This window comes from Diadema setosum, chromosome 15, assembly GCF_964275005.1.
Source record: "Diadema setosum chromosome 15, eeDiaSeto1, whole genome shotgun sequence".
In the NCBI taxonomy this organism is placed as follows: Eukaryota; Metazoa; Echinodermata; class Echinoidea; order Diadematoida; family Diadematidae; genus Diadema; species Diadema setosum.
In genome coordinates this window covers 3,842,652-3,867,240 of record NC_092699.1, presented here as the reverse complement: position 1 = coordinate 3,867,240, position 24,589 = coordinate 3,842,652, and the positions used below count along the sequence as shown (strand labels likewise).

Here is a 24,589-nt window from a genome sequence, read left to right as displayed (position 1 = left end):
TTTTTTTTCTCTATAATACTAGTTGTCATGTGTGGGCATCACGATAGTCACTTATATTTGGCGTTTCGTACACAAGATCAACCTGGAACCCCTCTCTCAATCATACAGACATGATTTTTTTTTTTTTTTTGGCATAGTACGTATGGCTGTGACGTCAAACGGAAATCTAGGAAGCAGAGTTCCATGTCACATCAACTCTCTTCTGTTCCACACATGGTGCTTAAAGCATCGTCGTTTGATTGGTTGAAAGAAGCCGTTATCTGCTTAAAGATTGTTAGATCAAAACCGAATCAATAAGAGTGTAGTGATCTTTTAAGCCTATCTTTCGTCAAATAACTGTTTTTTTTTCTTCGTGTGTGTGTGTATATGTGTGTCATCCGTTTTAAAGTGTCGATTTTAAAGCATTTAAAGGACAAGTTCACCTTCATTAACATAAGGATTGAGAGAATGTAGCAATGTTAGTAGAACACATCATTGAAAGTTTGAGGAAAATCAGACAATCCGTTCAAAAGTCATACTAATAATTTATTTCACGAAAATAATATTTTGAAAATTTATGACCTTTATCGTTTGCAGTTAGGACAATTCATGTATAAACTCACCAACCATTCTCTCCCCCTTGTGTTTGATTCTATGTTTTTAAAGAATGAAACTGTTCATGCATATCCAACCCGTCAATCCCATGAATATCATTTGCCTTTGACTAGGACGGTTTTTGCAAAATCTTCATTCTCCTTTTCTGGACCAAAATTCTGGAATTCTCTTGATAATAATATAAAAGAAGCTTTAAGTTTCAATACATTTTCTATAAAGTTAAAGAAAATGTTTAATAATGTTTGATAATAATATAAAATATAAAAAGAAAATGTTTAATAATGTTTGATAATAATATAAAATATAATATAAAATATAATGTTTGATAGTAATATAAAAGAAGCTTTAAGTTTTAATACATTTTTTTAAAAGTTAAAGAATTATTTAAAAACTTCGTATGCAGCATAATGATTCATTCTTTTTCTTTTTACTTTTGATTTTCAAAACTGTTGTTGCTCGGTAATCTCACTACTCTTTGTTTATCAGTGAGCCCGAGCTTCGGTGCCTCCAGTGCCCTGGTTATGACCCATCGTTTCCCTCTCCTCTCCCCCCCCCCCTTCTCCACCTCGGACTTACTACCTTCCTCACTATCTTTCTATCCTCTCATCAATCTTTCCTTACAAGAGAGCCGCCTTGTGCTTGTCAATGTGCGTTGGTATGTGTGCATGTATGTGTGTATTACTCTGTCTTTTTTTTTTTTTTTTTTACTACCGCTTAGGGAAATTGTTGTTGTTTTTACTACTATATGTTTTTTTTTCTGTATGAGGGGACTGCATTCTACAAGCTCTGCTTTTTAGCAGTCCCCTCCATTTCCAGCAATATTGTTTATGCATTTACCACAGTGACATAACAGTTATTTTTTGTATCTCTGTTGATAATTTACCTGTATCTTTTTTACAATGTTATTTCTGTTCATCGCATTGTGGTACTGATTTTCTGACATCTGTGTATATGAACGTTTCATTGTACTTCCAATTATTTTGTATGTTGGAAATGAAATAAATCAACTTGAACAACTTGAAGTAATGAATTTTTGAAGTTTTTGTGCAGTCACCGCTGGATGAGAAGACTACTGCAGTGTATGATGTCACATGCGTACAACAATATAAGGAAAATAAGAGAATTTCACAAAATTTCATCTTTTGAAAAAAGTACACGTTGAAGAGGCTGTGGTGACAGTTTAAAAAACAGCAGCACAAAAACAAATATAACTATCCTTTAGTCTACTTACCAGCCGCTCGACATTTGAGAAAGTGTACCCGCTCAGGGAATCCCAAGCTAGTAGTCTCCGGTCAAGACCGCCGCCTGATATGAGAGTGCCGTCTTCCAGCATACAGAGCGCAAAGACACTGCGCTCGTGCGCGTGCTGCACCTTGTAGCGGAGCTTGAACGAGCTGTCGTTGTCTGCAAAGGAAAGAACAGTGATGAGTTTAATGATTAATGTGATATCATCGATTCATTCAAAGCTGAACATTATCGAAAAGTAAAGAATTGAATGGATTGTTAAGTAAGTGCATAACTTCGGGTAATTTGAAAATGAGCATTCGAACATTGCTGTCAAAATATGGCAATAGCACACATAAAAAGAAGTGCATAAAAATCCTGACGGCATTCAGTTTTCGGCTAAGATTTTGATTGTGCAGATATTTTACACAAATTGAACTAGCGGCTGAGTGAGAAAGCTGCTTCTGAATGCATCGTATGATCGGGATCATCCTACGAGACAGACACCAATTCAAATGAGTCATACAGTCCACGAGTCATACAGTCCATGAGTTCGACACTAGGCGAAAACAGCCGGAGTTCGACATTTACAGCACAGAGCTTAATGTGTCGGTCTCGTGGGTCGTGTTTGCTTAGTGTCAAAGACATAGGTTGTTTGACTCGTGGGCTGTATGATATGATTCGTGGGTGTCGAACCGTAGGAAATAATTGACAGCGTTTACTGTCTCAGTGGGTTAACTGACTCGCACTCAAAATCAATACAACGCACTCACAGGAATGGAACACACAGTGAACAGAAGTGTCAGAAGGTGCAATTTACCCTTTTCCCACACGGTTATGTTCCCGCTGGAATCTCCGGTAAGCACGTCGCCCGTGTGCGAGAATTCCAGACAAGTGACGTACGCAGGCTTGTCGCTCTGTGGACACAACGCATTGAATCAGTCTCATTGTTACATCACGTTTTTATGAATATTATTCAATCTTCTGATGTGATGTCATCACATCATATCATAATCACACCAACGCTCCCTCATCACAAGCCTCTCAGTTATGTCGTCATAGTAACGGTATAATATATAATCATCATCCGCAAAAATTCGTAATAGCAGAATAATTGGTGTAGCCATGGTCAAAACCAATCAGCTCAAAAATAATTCTCCCCGTCAAATCTCGTAAAGATCACTGGCATCATCAACTTCAGCCACATCTAATGTCACCACCTTCAACATTGTCATGATGTGATCATTCTATCGTCATTGCTATCTTCACATCTGTTATACTACTTCCTCCTCTTATAAGTCCTTATAGATCTATTCTGATGTTCATCATCTCTACCATGTTGCAGGCCATAATCGTTATCATCATGTCGGATTGTAAATCTTCATTTTGTGATCACCATAACAACCAAAAAAAAAAAGAAAAAGAAAAGAAAAAAGCCCACCCCAACCAACAACCTCCGTTACATGGAATACAATTTTACATCCCACTTTCATTTGTAATCACTTTAACTAATATCCTTTTTTTCTGTCAACGGAAACACAATTGCAACCATTGTTGGTATAATCACCATTGTATCCACCCCTATCATGACTATGATCACAATATAAACCGTCTCCTTTTTCAATCTCCTTCGTGATTTTCATCGTGACGGGCAAAGCTTTTATCTCTATCATTAGTCAATAATGCATTGTGTGAACGTTTCCAAGATCAGCGACTTCGACTTCGGAGACCATATGCCAAAGTCGTCATCCTGACGACAATCCAACCAATGTAGCGTCGAGGAGTACTCGTATGGTCCTCATAAAGGACTATTTTTTTCATTCAAGAACAAGTTCGTTCCATGGTAAACCGCGAATCAACTCTGCCTTATTTCCTTAGTAGGCACCACTGAATGTCATCAGTAACATTAACGCAATTGTCATCACCACCAACATCAACAATTGCACCATCACCACCATCGTACTTTCATTCATTCATTTTCATGTTCATTACCAAGCAATGGACATGTATATTACAAACAACAAAATAATGTTATATTCTTATAATCTTATATTGCAACATGATATATGTTATGAATATACATGTAAATCACCATTATCATCACCTTCATCATTATCATCATTGACTGATTGATATTGATTGATCATCGTCGTCATCCCCATCATCTTCGCCATCGTCAACAGCAATGACGTCATCATCATAACTAATCATAACCATCAGCCACCAGAATAAAAACATCTTTTTCGTCATCATCGTCATCATCATCCATACCTAACTATTCAACTATTTATTCTTTACCACAAGCTACACTTTTGTGGTGTTTTATACAATCATTATGCTCCACTCACTGTTTTTCTTCATTCAACTGCACCCACACCTGCGACTGCACTCAACCCATCTGATGACTCAATTTCCCCAAACAGAGGTGTGTTGCTGGATAGTCTTTTCATGAGGCTCCATCCACTTCAAGCTTAATCGCTAACTATGGCTGTCTCCTGCATTCGATTATCTCTGTTATTTACTGGAAATATTTACTTTTTATCTTAATGTGAAATTGTATATGTTTACTGTACAACACTGTTCCTTATTCTTATCTATTTGTGAAGTATTATGTTATCATTTTCAATCACAGCACTTGCTATTCTTCGTCTTTGTGCTTTTGAAATTTAATGTATATTTGATTGAATGCAGAAATGATAAATCATATCAAACGAACAATATCTCCGGCAGTCAGTTTCTATAGCACATTGTACTCACATCCCAGACGCCGCTTCTCTTGTCCCGCACGAGCCGGTTGTCGAGGAGCGTCCAGAAGTAGAGATGATGTCGACCGGCCGTCACCACCGTGGAGTCGTCGAACGGATGGAAAGCGCCGCATACGATCGCATCCGTGTTTGCCTGGAAGCCGATAAAGATTTATCATTATTATCAAATCTTTTTAAAGAACCTTCCATTTTTGTTCTCGTCCTCCTTCCTACTTTCACTATCCCATATCACCAAAGATACTACTGTTTACCACTTCTCACTGGACAGTGACAATCTAACTCTAGCGACAGGTTTACTTTGTGGACCAATGGCTTCATAGTTGATTAACGATACAATCGGCTCTCGTTTACCTCAATTCAATTCAATTTATTTCCACAAAATGTCGCATCATAGCATAAAGGTACGTGAAAATTTACAAAACGTAGACTTTATATCTAAAGAAGTGGAGGACTCAACATATAGGCTAAAAGCAGCCTTTCAAGATTAGTCTCAAAGAAATATCTTGTAACACTATGCCAATGAAACATCTTCACTGGAAATCTTAGAGGGTGTCACTTCATTATTCTCCCCTCCCACCATCTTCAATACCGCTGTAATCTCAGTCTTGTGACGAGTTTACTCAGTGAGTTATAACTTCGATTGTATTTTTTGAGATATCAACGGTTTCTAAAAACGACATAATCTCAACACAATCGATTGCCGACGGCAGCCTCGCGATATTGGGGTGATATTGGGTAGCAACCCGTTGAAGACTAGTCCCGAGTATAGTTTGGCAGGTATCTAATGGAAAATGTGTGTATCAAAATCAGCTCATCCTAAAGGGGTTAATGAGTCCGTCCAGGTCCATTGTAGGTGAATCTAAATGGTACAACAGTGCGTGTGTTTTTGTTCGTTCAGTAACAGTTCCTCCCCTGGGGCACCCTTAAAGTGCAATCATGACGCATATCATAGGCCTACTAGACAAACTTAACCTGTCCCAATAAAACAGTGAGTAGAACGAACCTGTGTTGATGCTGCGTCGTGTAGTTGGTACTCCTGAGAAAATAGCAATGCGAAATGAAAAAGCAATACTATAATAATTACGTATGATCACAACTTTTTATAACGGGTCAGTGGCGTTTGGTATTATACGATCATCCATACTCCTCAACAAAGGAAAAAGCGAAACCTATAGAGAAGTGGCAGAAAAATAAAATGAGACCACCTGACACACACAGAAACAGGTCAAACCACGAACATAATTGAAGAGAAAGGTGAAAATGACTCCACATTCCAAAATATCCAGCACATTCTATACATTGGGTTGTAAACCTTATTTGATTTTGTTATGACAACAGCGGCATTGCAGATTATCATCAACATACGATTAAACTTTTTCCCATACAGAATATCCAATATCTATCATTTTACTCAGAAAGCTGTAAATACTATCAATGGAGATGACTACGATGATGATGACAAGAGTTGCGGTGATATGGTGATAATACTGATTATATCTTTTTATATGAAAGACATTCGCTGAAGTTTATTGACAGTGGTGAAAATGCGCGTACTGCATTGTCATACTGTCGTAGCAGTAATGAAATAGATGAGGAATACGTTTAGAATAGGATTATGCTGACAACTGGTATAATTAGCCTCCCTATAGAGCAGATACTCCGTTTTAAAGGGATAGTATAGTGTTGGCGTAAACGGGACTGCAGATTTCCAACTTTTTGTGTGTATTTGTGAGATGATGACAAAACCTCTTATGAAATACGAAAGAACATGTACAGTAATTCTTAGAGGAACACACAGTTTATTTGATGAAAGTTGGTCTTAAAATGGCCGATATCAAAAAACGATCATGATAAAATGTAACATATTAGGATCTCCTTGTTTCACCTTGCTTTTGGATATCTCAGACATTTTTAAACCAATTTTCATGAAATAAACTTGTATTTGTAATTGTATGCTCCTTAATATTACATTGAGGGGTTTCTAAATATCTCGCCAAACGTTACAAGCTGAATCCTCACCTCAACCAGTACCGTACAGTCCCTTTAAATGAGCAATTGATGAGAGAGAGAGATAGGAAGATGGAAAAGGGACCAAGACTCACGTTTGACTTGGTGTGTATTCTGTCCTCTTGCCAATGCCAGACACTGATCACGTGATCACCTCCTTGCTCGACCGCCAGCAGCCATTCACCATTATTCTGGTAAACAAAATCGCAAAGGTGCATTTTTTTAAAACATAGTGTAAAGCAATAAAATGCGGAAGTAGCATGTGGTAAATCATCAGGCAGTAGTCATGAGGATTGATTCCTAACTCGTCAACCCCGCGTGAGAGATATCATTAAAATAAACATTGAAAAGACAGAACATTGATCATCGGTGCAAATATAATATCCAGAATTGATCTAGCTCGAAGTTGAAGGTCCAGCGTACCCTAATGTACGTTGAGAGTGATGTATTGTGGTGTTCATGGAGTTTCCATCAAATTCGGTGTAATGACTGATTGTTTGTTTGTTTGTTTGTTCTTTTTAAGCTTTGGTCATTATGTTTCATATCTATAGTTGTTTAGTCATGATTATACCGTGTTGTAACTACAGTCGCCATGATGATATTTAGTAGAACATACTCACTTCGTTCGAGAAGCTGAGACAGGCGATCCCCTCGGAGAAGAAATCCAGACCAAGGATGGCGTGCGTGCACAGCGATTGCACCTCCCAGACTCGCACGTGTGCCTGCAGGTATGACCCGGAAGGAAATGCGGTGACTCGTGAATGTACCACTGAACTCTATCAGTGGAATGTAGGTCCCTACATACAGGCGTGAGAACATTCACGGCTTCGTTTGGATCCCTACATGTGTTTTGGGTTCCGATTGAAATAGAAAACCCCAAAGCATTGTACACACTGGCGAACGTCCCTGGTACAGAAAGGGTTCAGGGACCGTGAAAAATTTCATCATAATGATCTTGGATGGTTCTTATGGTCTGCTATCATAACTATCTCGATTAGGTGAACAACGTCTTTTATGAAAGGAACAAAATGATGATTGTTTGCGTCGATTTTATTATGTTAAAAATGTATTTCATGAAAGATGTAACAAGGATAAAAATTGTTTGCGTTAAAGGGGATGGCTAGTAACTGACCAGTTTGAATAAGTGGGAATGCTGGGGGATGATTGTTCCAATCCTTGTGGGATTCATTTAAGAGTACATTATGTATCTATTGTTGTGTGAAAATTATTTGCTTCACAATGGTCTCACATTCAAGTAATATGCAGTTTAATGTTTCCAGGTTAGCCTGTACAGTGACGGGGCGATTAAATTGCACATTACTTGAATATGAGACTATTCTGAAGTAAATAATTTTCACACGACAATAGATATATAATATACTCTTAAATGAATCCCACAAGGATTGGAACAATCATCCCCCAGCATTCCCACTGATTCCCCGTGATCAGTTACTAGCCATCCCCTTTAATCATATTGTTATGTCCACTGGAAAGACACATTTTCTTATATTAACTTGTCAGTGAAAGCACGTGCTTAAAAAGGCATCCCACGTGACTAAAAGTGCGTGTATGTTATTACGCAGCATCCTCGTCTTACATTCCTGGTACAATTTATCAATGCTCAAGTGATATTGAAAGGCCTTGAATTAAAGCATAATAGAGGTCTAACAGCGCCCATCTGACAGTTGCACAACAGAAACCAACAATTAATCATTATACGAAGCAACATCTACAATTTTCAACAAAAATAATACTCAGGCCTAAAATGTCAAACGCGCATTTCGTGAAGGTCATTAGCTGCAATGAAATGTATACCACTCATCATCATCCGAAGCAGTCAAACTACATTCTGATTTGACTAAGGGTGCATTTCTAATCGAAAATATTATTGGAGTTAATGTACGACGCTGGCAGAGTAGGTGAGTTCACTACATCGAGGTTGAGACGAAACAAAAACATCGTAAACAAGCACTTATTCATACTCTCTCTCTCTCTCTTTCTTTTTCTCCCTCTCTCCCTCTCACACACATTACAGCCCTTTTTATGGGGGGACTAAAAGTTTTGTTTTTGTTTTTTTTTTTTATATTCGCTTTCAACGATAGAGTCAGATAATGTCCGTTTGTTTGTTACTTTAAATAGACTGATTTGTGACCGGTTAAGTTTTGCAGTTGGTATGGCGCAAATTGAAGAGGGAACATAACTGAAAAATCAAGCTATTTGGACAAAAAAAGAGAGAAAAACAAAACTAACCATGAATATGTGTTCTCCAAAGGTCCATTAAGAATAATGGTATGACTCGCTAAATGGGTATAAATCAGAGTTGCCTAACAACGCATGCGCCAGTGACATGAATAAAATCCTAATTTCTCAAACTGTTTGTTAGCTTTAGTCATTTAACACTGATTCTTCTCTGTTTAAGTGCCTCGGTTGCAGATGAGTTGACCCCCAATCAGGCTCTTGAATGTCTGATGAAACTATAGAGCTCTGTGCTATGTGTTGAGTGCTCAGTTCAAACAGTCTGTGTTATAGAAATTACACTAACTGGCAGTTGTGCAAAATATCGTTGAGACACAATCAAACTTGGCAAAAAGGTACACCTATTATAAATTTCAGAATGATGATAACGCAGGTTGGACTATTTCATTCAATACAGGGGCAAATGGTAGTAACAATTGTCTGGATATCCCGACGGCTTGTCAGACAACGATATATCTTATCCGGTGTATTGGTGTGTGTGGTCGTTCATCAACAAATCTACACCGGTGTATTTATAGTTAGTAGCTCATTATTTCTGACGTCACGGCGTCATTCAGTAACGACAACTTCACACACTCCACTGTTTCTTGGGTGCCAACAAGTTCTGAATTCAATAATGGTATGTATAATATGCACAGATGCAGGGCGCTAAATGATCCGTAGAATACATTATTACTGAGGAAAGACTTTGTGTGTAAGGACGAAGAAATTAAAATTAAAATCAAAATCAAAATCTACCTTTCCTGTAAAGACAAATACAACCAAGCAGACAGTGCAAATTATTGAAACACCACACACGTTACAATACTTTGTGAGAATGCAACAGACGTGTAAATAAGTGAAGAAGAGAAAAGGGTATAGATACAAGATACTTACGCAGTGGCAAATCGCAACGTCTGAGGGCTACTCTCGTGGAAATAGCAAAACAAATCTCAATCCTTTGAATTTAAAGGACATTATCGTATATTCTACAAAATCTGACACAACCCTATCATTGTATTGGAAATAGTTGTTGCGGTTGTTTTTTTTTTCGTGAACTAGCACGGGAATCACTATCTCTTATTGGTTTGTTATTTCTTTAAGAAATTAATTAACTATCCAATTGACTTAGAATATAAAAGACTGCGGAAATTAAACTGACGTCACTGATGTAACAACAATTTCTTAAATAACTTTTTAGTATCCGCAATAACTACTGACATAAATGACACACACACACAAAATATATTTCTATACATTAGTTTCTCTCAAAGCTTCGCCACCTTGGAGATAAAAGACATCGATTTGCTGACGCTTGTAGAAATATCCATACTACATTCAAGCTGTGGTTTTATTACTAGATAAAATAGTTGTTTTTCCTTTGTCTTTACAGCATGATATGCGATAGCGACGGCTAACTGTTCGACATTAAATTGAAATTCTTCTATCTTTATTATGAATTCTTCTTTCTTTTTAATAATTCATTCAAGTGTTATTAATGAATCATTTTAATCAGTCATTCATTAAATCAAGTAGTTGAGATTAAAACTTAATACCTTGATTCGTTCAAATGGTTAAGCTACGTTTGTATTCATTCATTTACTTATTTCTCATTCATCCATTCATCTATTTTATCAAGTAATTGATTAATTATTTCATTCATTCATTCATTCATTCATTCAATCATTCAGTCAGTCAGTCAGTCATTCGGTCTTTCAAGAGGCTTGTCTGTTGAGTGCAGGAGCTGGGTATCTTACCGTTGAATCAGGGAGTTGTCCAGCCATTTGGCCCGTTGCTACGTATGCACCACTTGGATGGACAGCCATGCTTTGGTGAGAGAGAGAGAGAGAGAGAGGGGGGGGGGGGGGGAAGAGAAAAAGTAGCCATGAATGAATGACTTTGAGACAGTAGGCATCATACTGAAGGTGCATTATTTGGATCTTGTAACGGCGGTAAGACGACAGGTGTAAAAATGTGTCAAAAAGATGTCTTTATTACATTACTTTCGTAATCTCGACAAAATATTACTCAAGAGCGACACGTTCTGCGTTGTTGTTTGGTCTAAATCATTCATAGAGCATGCAGAGGCACAGACAGAAAATGTAAGGTTCATGGTTTAAGGAGTCAATGCCATTTCAGTTTACTTATTTCATGGGGACATGAAATATAATCTATTATCTCTAATTCGAGAAAGAAGGCTGTAATTATGTCAAAGCTGTTCAAATTGCAACGCTTGTATATAATAACGAGTAGTTCACCCTCTGATCAGTTCGTACCTCGTATACTGGTATAATTTTGTGTCTCTATATTCATTTTTATTTTTTATTTTTTTATATCTATTTTATCATACCATCGCATGTGTAGGCCTATAAACTCATTACATCATACTGACATGTGTGTGTGTGTGGTTGTGTGTGTGTGCGCGCGGTTGTGGGTGTGTGCGCGCGTGTGTGTGTGTGTGTGCGCGCGCGTGTGTGTGTGTGTGTGCGTGCGTGTGTGTGTTGTGTGTGTGTATCTCTACGGCAACGATACCTCTGAATGTCTTCGTTGTGACCGAGGTAGTGCCGCTGCTCGCCGAGGTCCCGGTCGAAGAGGATGGCGATGGCCCCGACGAAATAGAGCAGCTCGCCCGACGGCAAGGAGAAGAGGTTGTTTCTGGCGTCGAAGCCTCGATACCCATAGCTATTGGTAGCAGTAATTAAGGTCAAGGAATGGAGGGGGAAAAATACACATCTGATGTTGCGTTACCCCTTAAAAGCCACCATTTCAAAACGCCTTTGAAGTTGTACACAAACACGTTGCTGAAGGTAATAACAGAGTTAAAGGTGCATGGTTCCGGTGGCGTGTTTTAGTCAAATGTGTACGCGGGCGCACGGCGCAAGTTTCCTATAGAGACCTACGCTATCGACTTCTCTTTGGCGCTTACGCTTTGGCCCACTTTCCCGAGTCCGAAGAAGTCCGATTCACTGTAGTCAGTGGTCCGATCACAGTTCGGCTCATGATTCGGCTGAGGAGGATGACAGCTTAAGCAAACTTCTTTTGTGATGTCATAATAACAAGCACATATGCACGCACCCTGGCATTACTACAGACTGCGCGATGCGCAAAGAAGACAACAAAGGCAACGTTAGGCCAAAAAAAAAAAAAAAATTGTTGCATTGGCGTAACATGAGATTTTCAAATAGGGTCGGTCGGGCGGATTTTTTTTTTTTTTTTTTTTTTTTTTTTTGCTACCTGCATTTTACGTGTAAAACTCGTGCTCAGCTCAGTAAACAGTTACAACTGCTGCACCGAATGTGCTGTGTTCATCTATTCTACGAATCATTTATGAGGCCGATATTACTGGAATTATACCCCCTTCACAGAATTTAAAGATGTTGAAATCCCTATCCTGAATGTTTTCACTTCATATTTTACTATTTTGACTTAGATAAGATAGATGCAAATTGACCCATATGTCCGATCTTTTCATCGCACACGGCGATCTCTATTACAGTCCCACATATACAGATTCGTGTAAGTTCTCCACACAAGAAACCTATGGCAAAACTGTGCACAATACATCGCAGTCTGAATGCTACGTATACACGGAATAAATCTTGTTAGAGTACGTGTCCCTGTTGGAAACAGATGACGTACTGATCAAGGAAGGCTTATGCGAGGCGCTAGATCTCTCCCTCGAACATCTGATATCCCCAGAGCCGTTTCCACTTCCGGGTTTGTGCGATCGCGATCGCAATCAACAAGATATTTGATATCGATAGCACAAAAAAAATAATAAAAAAACATGGGGTCGGCGGAATTTTTAGGGTCGGGCGGGTTACGCCAATGCAACAATTTTTTTTTTTTTTTTGGCCTTACTTAGCAACACCTACGCACTTTACTCTTGATGACAGCTCAACTTCGGTAACCTTCGTATCAATGCTAACGGTGATCGGCAGTATCATCAACAGCGCCATCTATACTACCGGGACTATGCCCCTTTAAACGGTAAACTGAAACACCATAATCAATGTGCCCTTCACGCACACAATACATATACGCGTATGTCATGTAATACACACATTATACTATACAAACAAGTTTAAATTACATACATTTTTCAACATAGGATTCGCAATAAACGCACACACATACTCACTGCATATCTCGTCATGCACTGACATGTAATTGGAAAAACATATTTTACCGTTTCAGTAATTATCAAACACCATATAATGCAAAGTTTTCTTCAAAACTATGATGCCTTGGAGAATTATTTATACAAGACGACATGTCTTCGGGTCATATCTATAACTTCGAAATCTATTCCGTTTCAGATCACCCTATACTACTTTATAGCCTTACGCAATAGTTGACAATTTGTTCATTCAAACAGCCCCTTGCCCACTATAATATGTAGGCCTACGTTATAATGATATGATATAGAGAGGTAGTAAATTCCTTCAGATTACTGGGAGGTAAGCATGCAGTGTGCTGTACTAGGCTAAGATAAAGAGCATAATATTTCAAGTTTATTTATACCTACATCATTCATTTTAAAACGTGAGGTAATAATCATTCGTTTCATCAATACACCCTCGAACGAACCACACACACACACACACACACACTCACACATAAAGATAAACAAAAGGATACACCCAGTCCAGTTTGAGTTTCTTGGCGGGAAGTTTATCGCTGTGTTTGGGTCCGTCGTCTGAAGGCGGGAGAAACTCGCGCAACTGACCGTGGATTTCGACGCTGACCGGAGCTGGTAGGAACTTTTGACCCTTGGTCTCTCTCTTCTCTTTCCGGCGGGCTCCGAGCGGCTTCTGATTCTTGACCGGCGACAATCCTTCTTGACCGTCGTCCGAGACGATCACTTCCGGTGAATTCTGCAGCTGTAGGATGTTCAGTGGATGAATGATAAATGTAAAACATAAACATTAACCAACAATTTTAATAGAAATGTTCTTTTAGTCACATTTGCATTTGTTACCTTACTTAAAGGTTAATTAATAATTTCACATCTAGGTGCTCTTCCACAATGATGTTTCACCGACCTTCTACACAATTCAACCCAAACGAAGTGGTGAATAACATGGTGCACGGATTATGACGCTACTTTTAAATATCTCAAGCTGAGAATGACATTTGTCGGAAATCTCCAAGTGGTAAATATTTGAAATGGATTATTCAATGACGGAAACTAATTCATCTGTGTTTGACTTGACTAGATAGGTCAAGTATACATGATTAATGCAGTGTATCAGCAGAAGATGCAAAATATATTGCATGTAAAGTTGGTATAGCTACACTGTGGCATTCGAGCTTCGCTGCTTACCGATTGACATTTCATTTCTGATTGATCTGGTACATGACTATTGCTAAATCTCATACTAGTAAAAGTGATATTTTAAATATATCGAGTAAGACAAATAGTAATGGACTTACTTAGTATTTTATTCATGTTCTTCTTTTTTGCAAGGGAGTCTTAAGTATATGTATTTCATCCATGCTGCAATATTCTCCTTGATATACTTTAGATTTTCCAGAACATTGGATGCTACCTGTACGTTTATACACATTGATCTCCAATGGTTACCTGAACGCGTTTGTCTAGCAGTCTCTGCTTCCTGTCGCGCAGGTTGTACGGCGTGCGGCCTTCGATTACGTGCACGCCACGACCGCGTCTCAAACCATCGTCGTTGCCGTTCTGCTCCTCGAAGTCCATCAGCTCGAGGCTCTCGTCCGTCGAGCTGCCCAAGCTGTTCGCCAGGGCGTTGCCGGTGTTCGTCTGGAAGGCCTTTCGCGGTCGCATCGGTGGAAGGGGATCTTCCTTCGACGGCAGAGCTCTCCTTGGGCTGGCAGGGTATGCTGTAAAAGACCAAAGTGACGAGAAACAGGTGATATTGCAACTTTGTTTTTTTATTCAGTGTACAAAGATGACAAATACATGGACATAGACAAGGGGAATACATGGTAGCTTCCAGTGTGTGGTGCAGCAAAGATCACTTTTCGAAGAGCAAAGACCTTATTACATGATTGTGGTGCAGTACAGAACACTAAAGGTAGATCTTTCAGTATGTTGTGCAGCAGAGATTACTGTAGGCAAAAAGTTTTCCACGTGTGGTGCAGCAGAGGACACTAAAGGCAAGGACCTCAAAATATGTGGTGCAGCAGAGATTACTGAATACAAGGACCTCCGATATGTGGTTGCTGTAGATATCACTAAAGACAAGAACCTTTCCGAGATTACTAAAGGCAAGGGACCTTAAAATATATGTGGTACAGCTGAGATCACTCGAGGCAAGGACATTCCAATGCGTGTTACAGCAAAGGTCACTACAGAAAAGGACCTTTCGATTTGTGTAACAACTGAGATCACTAAAGGTAATGACCTTATGGTGCCGCAGAGAGCATCAAAGGCAAGGACCGCCTATGTGTGGTGCAGAAAAGATCACTAAATGAAAAGACCTTCCAATATGTGGTATAGCTAAGATTACTAACAGGCAATTAAGGATCTTTCAATGTGTAGAGCAGCAAAAATCACTTCAGGCAAGGACTATCACAATTTATTCCAAAGTGTACACGGCAGAAGAAAATAGAAGCCCAAGATTGATCACTGATTTATCAATTAGAATTTAAGTTGTTGCTGCGCACGGCGGTTTCCACATTACTGCCACTTATAAGTCATCGCCACTGATAGGACAGTATTGGTGCAGACAACTCTAAGTTTAATCTGTTCTTTTTACTTTTATAATCTTTAAGGATGTTTAATTTTCAAAAATAAGTTCTGGGAAGCATTTCATGAAGCATTTTGCCCGACAAAGTTGTCAGACATATTTGCTTTCAGCCAATCAGATGCAAGGATTTCAGTAGCTTGTAACAGTTTGTCAGAAAAAATATCCGACCAAAGTGCTTCATGAAATGCCCCCAGTTCCATTGCCAATTCTATCTACTCAGCAAACAGTCAGTTGAGCTTACGCCGTTACGTAGTAAGTAAAGAATGCAGTATTTTCAGTTTTCTGACAGCAATGATTGTTAAAGTGATATGATATGTCACATCAAGACAGGACAGAATTATAATATGGGGATTGTGAAAAAACAAATACACAAAACAAAACAAAACAAAACATGATGCAACTAGGGTAATACCCCACCTGTGTTATTATCGCTACTGGTTAGATGTTATCTTTTTCTTAAACCAAATCGCAATGATTTTCATTCTTTTTACATCCCTTTCGCTCTCGTCGTCGTCGTCATCGTCGCAAGTATGCTTCTACTCACCTCGCTGTACTTCGGGTTCATCTGGCCGTTTCCACCGCTTCTCCTTATACCTCTTCCAGTCCTGGTACATCGTGACGTACCGACCGACTTTCGCCATCGCCGGCTGCCGCTGTGATCGTGGGACGTCGTCGAAGATGTCGTCCACCTCGAACCTCTCCGCGGCTGGTGGTTCAGGATCCTCGGACTCGCTTCGCGCCTTGCCGAGATGTGACGACCGCTTCAGCTGCTCGATGCCGCAGGCGATGAACATGCTGTGGTCCCGGAAGTCGCGAAAGAGTTGTGTGAAACTGAGGACCTAGAGGGAAAAGATTAGTTGCCATAGAGAATAATGCTATACCATGAAAGTTCTTGTGACATAAATGGTCGAGATCAATTGATATCGTACATGTAACGTCTGCCTATCACTACAGAAACAATAATGGTATTTGCAGTCGACCATTCAATGTTGGGATTAACAATCTTGTTTTGCTCGTGCAGCGCGTTGTCACCAAGAAGAAACACATTAATGATCTAAAAACAACAACAACAAAATCTGTCGAGATCCTTTTTTTTTCAATCCATACCTTTACAGTTTTATTTAAAAGAATCATTCTCCAAGAAAACCCATTACGAACAGTTCGCCAGTTTTCTGAACAAATTCAATCATTTTGAACTACATAAAGTTAGATGTGCGGGAAGATTGCAATATGAAAACCTCAGTTGCTGCTTGAGATATCATTCCCTGAGCAATACCAGTGACTTGTCATGCTAGGAAATTGATGAAACGAGCATGACAATGAAGACAAAGTAACAGGGAATGTAACTGTTGCAGGAGTGTTCGTACTTCTTGATATACAGTGTCTTTCAAAATGTAAAACACAGCAGCAAACATACACAAAACAAAAACACCAACTAACATTGCAATTAGGTGTCTCTTACCTCTTCCTCGGTCCTCCACGTGAAGAGTTTCCGAACAGGTGGATTTGTAAGCATGATTGCTGGACTCATGTCCTTCAACACATCATCGAAACACTGCGAGGTTTTGGGGTTCAGGAGAATCTTTGCCCTGCTCGACCGATGGGTGTTGCTCACAATTTGGATGACTCGTGGTTTGGCCCACTGCGCAACCAGCGGATCAATGGAAGGGTTCTTGGAGACAAGGTTCAGTGAGTGCCGACGTGCAATGTTCCCGAACCTACTCTTAGGAAAGTCCTCCTCGAGGACATTAAGAGTGTTGCTCGTGCTATCTTTGGTAAACAGATTAAGGTCCGATCCTCGAAGTCCGTTTGACGGCTTCTCCGTGCGCCAGTGCTTTTGCGTGTGATCGGCTCTCCCATAAGGCGTCCGGTCGTTGAACTGGCCACTGGCACAGACATAAGCGCGTCCGTCAACAAAATCCTCGACGCTTTGCACTTCAATACCGGCAAGGGAGTATATCTTTCTCACGCCGTAAGGCAATGAAACTTTCCCCGTGAGAAATGTCTTGAGGACGTCCATGGTGGCGTACTTGCGCACGCTGAGTGGCAGCGTGACGCCTGGGAAGTGTTTGTCGCCATTGCGGTAAAAGGTCACAACTTTCGTGGTAAACCTTCCCTGCTTAGATTGCTGCTTCTTTGGGGGCGCTTTATTGAGGCGTGTCTGGGGCGGGGTGAAGTCGAACATGGCGTCGCCGCGGGGAGAGTAGTCGTCCTCCTCCGCCACAGGAGGACGACGAGTTCGGGTTGGCTGCGGCTGCTGGACGATGTCGTCGTCCTCTTCGTCCTCCCAGTCTTCCTGATATCCGATGTCGTCACTTCCAGAAGACACCTATTGTGAATACAAAACAGGTAGTGTATCTAATGAAGGAATTGAAACATCATTGTTGCAGTCCTTTCACACATGACATATTGTACACTTAATGTATGTAACGTAACAACACTAATGTAATAGCTGCAGAATGTCATGTCCTATACATTCTTATTATTCTGAGTATGAACTTCAGTTGGCTCACGGTTTGAGTACCAAACAAAACCATTGTAACGCTTACCAAACTAGAAGGCATGCACTTCGTCTGCGAGAAAAGCAATTTTCATGCACAAATTTTCCTGCCTAAACACACAGTTGCAGCGCCGTTCATAAATTTCTACATCCTTTTCAAATAAAACAGTTGATGAGTATGTCTTTTCAGTAGCTGTCAGCATGTGCTTCCATTTTTTGACTTCATACCGATGTAAGAAACATGAGGTTGAAAACAAACGTATAGAGAAGACTTCCCAAAAAATAATACCGTGATAGCGACATGATCAGTATACGTTAGCCAATGCAGCCAGACAAAGTTAGAAAGCGTGATCACAATATCTTATCGATAGAGATTTCTTCTCGATAGAGAGCCTCTCGGGTGAGAATAATCGATAACGATATCGATCCAACGACAATGTGTTGCCTGGACCAGGAAGGCAAAGTATGAAACAACATTCCCTGCGGACAAAGGGAGGTGGCATGGCTGCTGTAGGTTTATCGATACGCCGTTGTAGGCACATTGTTTTCGAGTGAGAAAGGGAAAATCATGGAACGGGCTGATTTGAGTGCGAGCTGGTCTCAAACGGGGAAATGGCTTTGGCCATCATGGACCAACAATACCATTCTGGTAGGAACAGGTACCAGCGAAACCGATCGGTGGTATATTTGTTGCACTAACGTATAGCTCCTTCCTCCTCTCTTTTCCTCTCTCTCCATCTCTTTCTTCCTCATGAAACATGCAAGTGTTGTTGAGACTACGAAGTCAGTGACATCACGAAGGTTCTTTGATACTACTCAGTGGATTATGCACGGGATCCGAAGGCATTTGTAATTGCAGTCTCTGTGAACCATTACCACATTTTCAGCTCTCTCAGCATTTTTATATCGACCTATCGATATATATCTGTTCATCTACATAACTTTTCTGCACATCTCAAAGATCATGATTCGACGTAATTATGTCACTGCGTGTCATCATATTTGGGGTAATTTCGCGGAAAGTAGCAATCTAATCCGAATAGTGTAGGCTTAATTAAGATATTTCAAGGCGTTTTTCTCTTTTCTCATTGACCCTTGACCACACCAATCCCGCAGTCCCCCACCCCTCCACACACACACACACACACACACACACACGTTTACACAAACGTTCTGTTGCAATCTCTGTATATCAAATCAAGTATGATAGTAATTGCTTGATAGTAATCGCTCTGATACAGAGGCCGTCCTTGATGTAAAATTGTGAAAATGAAGTGAAGATGGAAAATAACCAAAATGTAAAGTTTTACAGGAAATAGTTCTGGGTCTCTGATCCTTTTTCCTGAATCAGTGTAATACATTACACAAGATGCAATAGCACTAGGTACTAGATAGCACTAGATAGTATAAAAGTAAAGCACATATTAAAAAAAAACAACAACAACAAACAAAACAGCACGGCTTGGCCACTATATAGAACTTAAATCTATTCTCAATTTTCAGATATTTTCATTCTGTTGATTTCAACAATTTATACAAAACCCATGCTGAAAAGGATTGTATGAATTATATTGTTATATTGTGCTAATATGCTTAAAGTATGTATATTAGTAATTTTTTTCTAATCACGTAAAGTGTCATTGATTATATTACCACCCCTTCTCTTTCTCCGCCATATTGAAAAATGTCATGTTTTTCCTTAACTTTTATATGATTTTGCACTTGCTTGAAAAAGAACAGACCACTGTAGATGACAGGTTTGTATTTTATCATCAACCCATGAGTAGTACAGGCTGCAACGAATAAGAGAGAGAGAGAGAGAAAGGAGGAAAGAGACGGGCGGGGGGGGGGGGGGAGGAATAGTAAGATGAGGTGACATTGAACATCTCATCAGCCTTTTATTGAGTGGTATACCAGTGGACAGCTTGTGGCATAAGGAAAATACAATACATCCTATATAAATTTATTATACGCATAAACAAAGACAACGATAGCGACAGTGACGTAGAGCAGTAATTGAATGACGGATACATTCAGTGGCACGCAGACGCTAACAAAGAGGTATAGATAGCAGCAAGGACAAAAGTAAGGACAAAGACAAAGGCATTGATAAGATGAACAAAACCAAAACCATATGGCTACTGTTGTGTATTAAACAAAAGAAACAGTGGACGAACCATAAGACGGTGCTGCACACGACATTATCGACAGAAATGATATCTTTGGTGCTCCGACTAGAACTGAAAAGATGATGCCGACAATGTCGACTTCATCTTTGAAAGCATTTTGGCTACTTATGTCGTTCATATGTCATTTTGAAGAACCCCATATTTTGATTGACAGTTAGCTTAACCGAGATTATCTTCATTTTTTTTTTCAAATGTTAAAATTATGCTAAACATAATATGCCAACCCATCGGGAGTGTGTTGGTGAAATATTTACAGATGTATCATTACATTGAACCAATCGATTCACAATCACATTCTTGTGAACTAAATTGAATGAATGAATGCATGAATGAATGAATGATTTATTACCAAATTTAAGTTCAAGTTTACAATCACAGATAATTTATACAATCATTGAGGATACAATGATAATAATACAATTAACAGGAATACAAGACATGAAAGTATAGAATCAAACTTATCAACAATATGAATATGAAAGTAAAAACATATTTAAATTGACGAGGTATTTCTCATCTGAAGAGGTTTGAATGCAGGAGGGAAAATGAAAAGATTATATGCTGTTAGTAGAAGATGATTCCGGTTGACAAGAACAACGGGTCAGGAAAGAACCCTTTGCGTCTTTCAAGACAAATAAATGATCTAAGATTAAAGGATAATTCACCTCCCCGTCCCAGATGCACTTGGATGTGAATATCATATTTTGGATAAAAATTATCCTCCAGAATATAGTGATTGGTTGAAAGAGATTCACGTGATTGTTGTATAGGCATTTCAGCTATCATGTCAGAATATTGGTATGTTTGACACTCCATGGCGTACTATTTGCAAAATGGCGTCACTTTTATGACGACATTTTGAAAATATATTATTTGCAAAATGACAGAAAGCATTTGTGACATCACAAAGCAATTCTGATATTGCGCACTCCATGCTTCGTATAGTCACTAGTGAAACTAACATGTAATAATTTCTAACAAAAGAATAATTGTAACATCACAAAGCACACTCTGACATCGTTCGCTGCTTCGTACAGTCAGTGTAAGAACCCTCCACAACACTGCATCCGCCACTGATGACAAGACTTCTCGCCCCTCATTTCCCCCTTCTTTTATTTAAATCTTTGATTCAAAATGTAAAATAACCACTAATAAACTCTGCCTAATTTCGAGTTTCTGGTTAAAACTATAGGCCTCGGTGCCTCCAAAAGTACTATTCACTGAGGGGCGCAGCCCCAAATCGAATAGTGCTATTTTGGAGTCACCTCTGCCTATAGATTTGCGACCATTTTCACGTGTAAAATGTAACAAGTATCCCGTTCCCAAAATTTTCACTTTTATTGCATGGATACTAAAATAATATAAATCGCAAAACTTTGGGATAAAGTGGTGTGCAAAAAGCACAGTTTCTGACTATTAGAATGTAATTGAGCATGTCATATACTATAAAAATACCACTTTAAAAGAAATCAAGATGAATGCTATTTACTTTTCTTGTCATATTTGCATATACTTCTTGTTCGTTTCTATGTGTGTTTTTCTTTTGTGTGTTTGTTATGTTACATTTCAATTAGACAGGAAGGTTTTGGTATCATGTATTTCATTATGGCTTTCCTGTAAAATCCGTGAGGATATATACATAATATTTCTTTTGTTGTTGTTGTTGTTTTTTTTTTGTTGTTGTTTTGCCTTTTTTTCCTTATCATATTATAGCGATCATTAATTCTCTCGTATAACAGGAAAAAGTCCCATAACGATACTAGTTACCTTGGGGTAAATGTTCGTAGCGCATAATTCTCACTTACTTAACGAACCTCCCAATTCTCATATCCATTTAGTACGTCACGCCCGACAAACATACCTCGTTTACGTTATTCCATCACAATACTCCTCACCAATCATCTTGATCAACACAAAGTAAATCCAACACGGATGCCATAAGACGACAACGCTACATGTCAAATCGCTGAGTCTGTTTGAAGATAAGTATGATATCCTCGATATTTTGTCACTCTGATAATGCTCGTCCAGATTTTCCTGCCATCCTCACAACAAACTCTGTATTTCCGACATCCCCACGTTTTATGGAAAGTAAATTCTTAAAATGACTTCAGGTCTGGTAGGCCGATGGCCGATCAATGGAGCTTCCTTGAATCTTGAAATGGAGAAAACAAAATCGTGTTCAAATAGGGAGACAAAAGGATCGTACAAGTCATCCGCATCGATCTACCGGGCTTTGTGTCGATCTTCGATCGGCACCGAACTGCAATCGATCGCCGTCCGTCTGCTTATTACACTCAACCTCGTAAAGTCGCGTTCTATCTCGCTTGGGACAACAACATGACGACGTGACTGAACTAAGAAACATCCATGGACTAGTTTGACTTTTTGTTTGTATTCTATGATTATGAATTGAGGGGATTGCCACTCTGTTTTGTCTTCCTATCGTATCTCAAAGCTGCCGCCAATGCTACAACTACTTAGTATTCAAGTTAGTGTTATTTGAATCAATTCAAAGTTACAATCCTATCAGCTTCTACAATTCCTCCAAGGGAGACCCCTGTAGATAGCTATTATCTCACCGTGAAACTGAAAAGATCCAACTTCCAATTTACAGTTATATAAGATGAAAACACAGCGAAAAAAAGGTGAATGTGATGATTTTATGAAGCAAATACCAACGTTTTCCTTGAAAAGGCGTGCAAACGAACATAAGATTAAAAAAAAAACACATATACGCCCGTCTTTCGCAATTTACGATTCAATTTGAGATATATCAGTATTTGTGACAATGCTATGATCCACAATACCTATATTCTAGGCCAGAACAGAAAGTAAACGACAAATTGGAAGGGCAAAGAAAGTAAGTTTTTTTTTCTTCTTATTTCGTGATCAAAGCTTGTCAACACAACTCCGAATTAAAATCCTACAGAGTCAGGTTTGGATATAAACTCCGCGTGAATTTGTCTAGTGTGGATATTAACGTGTTGAAGAAGTTCGACTGCTGGAGCGGCTGCCGGTTTTGTTTTTGTTTTCAAATCCAGTGGTTAGTAGGATCATCATTGCTATGGATAACCATTTTCGACTGACCAGGTAGATTGTATAGGAGGTATCAAGTTCGACGCCCTCACGAGATCAACAAAGCAAAATGCTGCGCGTGATCACGCAGACTTTCTGCATGCTATGCACGCCAATCTGATCTTCAGCCGAAGTCCTGGTGAGAGAAAAGCTGCAGCAGGCGTCAACTCTTCCGAAAATAAGCAAAGATAAAATCTACATACGCTAAAGGAAATGTTCAAAGTCGGCTCTGATCGTTTAAACATCAGGTCTTTCGTTAAGGCATCTTCTAAAGCCGTCTTACCAATTTAGTTTCTCAGGCTGCTAACAAAAGATCCTACTTTCTTTCGCTATTGCTTAACTTTTAACCAGGGTAGGGACTAAAGTACTTCGCTCGAAATGAAAATTTCCCAAGCGTATGGCCATTTTGTGCCAACTTCAGGACAGTGTGGCGCCAGCCCCTAGAGAAAGAAGGAGTCATATACGACGCACATAAAAGATCCAGCTATAATTCACTGTAACTGAAGCAGGATGCAAATCCGGTAAGATCACGCACACACTCAGGCACGTGCGCACTATAAAACGAGTGAAGATACCAACCCCTTGTGCTTGAGGATCTCCCCGGGTGAATGGCGGTGAGTGAAATGTATCATCCGGGCTCACTTCTGGTTTGTACACCGGCAAAGAGTATCGGTGAAATCATTTGGTCTTGAGGCGCAAGTGCTGATCAACGATGCAAGGATACTAACCATGCTAACTGCGTTACACAATGAGGTTGTTATGACCTTGATTTGCCCGGGATTCGTTAAACACACCCCCCCCCCCTCCCCCACATACACACACACACACAAACACATTCACACACAGAGAAAGTGTTTTCTCTCTCCTTGTGTATCCATGTATATTATACAAACAGTGTAATCATAATTTTGTGGGTATGTGTGTTTATGTGTCTGTGTGTGTTTGTTTGTTATGTGAGCTCTGTTTGATCTGGGCACAACTGATGAGTCATGATTTTTCAGACACTGTAACGGATGCAAAATGCCTATGCGTAGTATATTATGTAAAGCTAATCATAAAGCATTATATGATTATATACGTGGATACCACTTACATTGTCATTACCCTTAATTGATTACCACCAGGAAATTAAGTAGGAAAGGGTCTACGAAGTAAGGACAGTGCATGCTCTCTGACATGCAGAGAAATACTTTTTTTTTTTCAGGGGATTACCAAAAAAAAAAATGTAATCTCCGTATCCTGTATCCTTTTCATTATCAAGGTCCTTTC

At 39.4% G+C, this 24,589-nt stretch overlaps 1 protein-coding gene across 1 annotated transcript in view; it reads right to left on the bottom strand.

The window, feature by feature from the left end:
• The window catches only part of LOC140239179 (echinoderm microtubule-associated protein-like 2), a 50,464-nt gene that overhangs the window by 5,738 nt on the left and 20,137 nt on the right, over positions 1 to 24,589 (bottom strand). The window contains exons 2-14 of the mRNA XM_072319061.1: positions 17,016 to 17,882; positions 16,098 to 16,392; positions 14,413 to 14,684; positions 13,467 to 13,708; positions 11,358 to 11,507; positions 10,583 to 10,652; positions 9,723 to 9,749; positions 7,211 to 7,312; positions 6,686 to 6,781; positions 5,587 to 5,619; positions 4,576 to 4,716; positions 2,639 to 2,735; positions 1,826 to 1,998 (exon numbers count right to left, since the gene is read on the bottom strand). Of these exons, the coding sequence (XP_072175162.1) occupies positions 1,826 to 1,998; positions 2,639 to 2,735; positions 4,576 to 4,716; positions 5,587 to 5,619; positions 6,686 to 6,781; positions 7,211 to 7,312; positions 9,723 to 9,749; positions 10,583 to 10,652; positions 11,358 to 11,507; positions 13,467 to 13,708; positions 14,413 to 14,684; positions 16,098 to 16,392; positions 17,016 to 17,882 (2,565 nt within the window). The remainder of the gene's footprint in view (positions 1 to 1,825; positions 1,999 to 2,638; positions 2,736 to 4,575; positions 4,717 to 5,586; positions 5,620 to 6,685; positions 6,782 to 7,210; positions 7,313 to 9,722; positions 9,750 to 10,582; positions 10,653 to 11,357; positions 11,508 to 13,466; positions 13,709 to 14,412; positions 14,685 to 16,097; positions 16,393 to 17,015; positions 17,883 to 24,589) is intronic.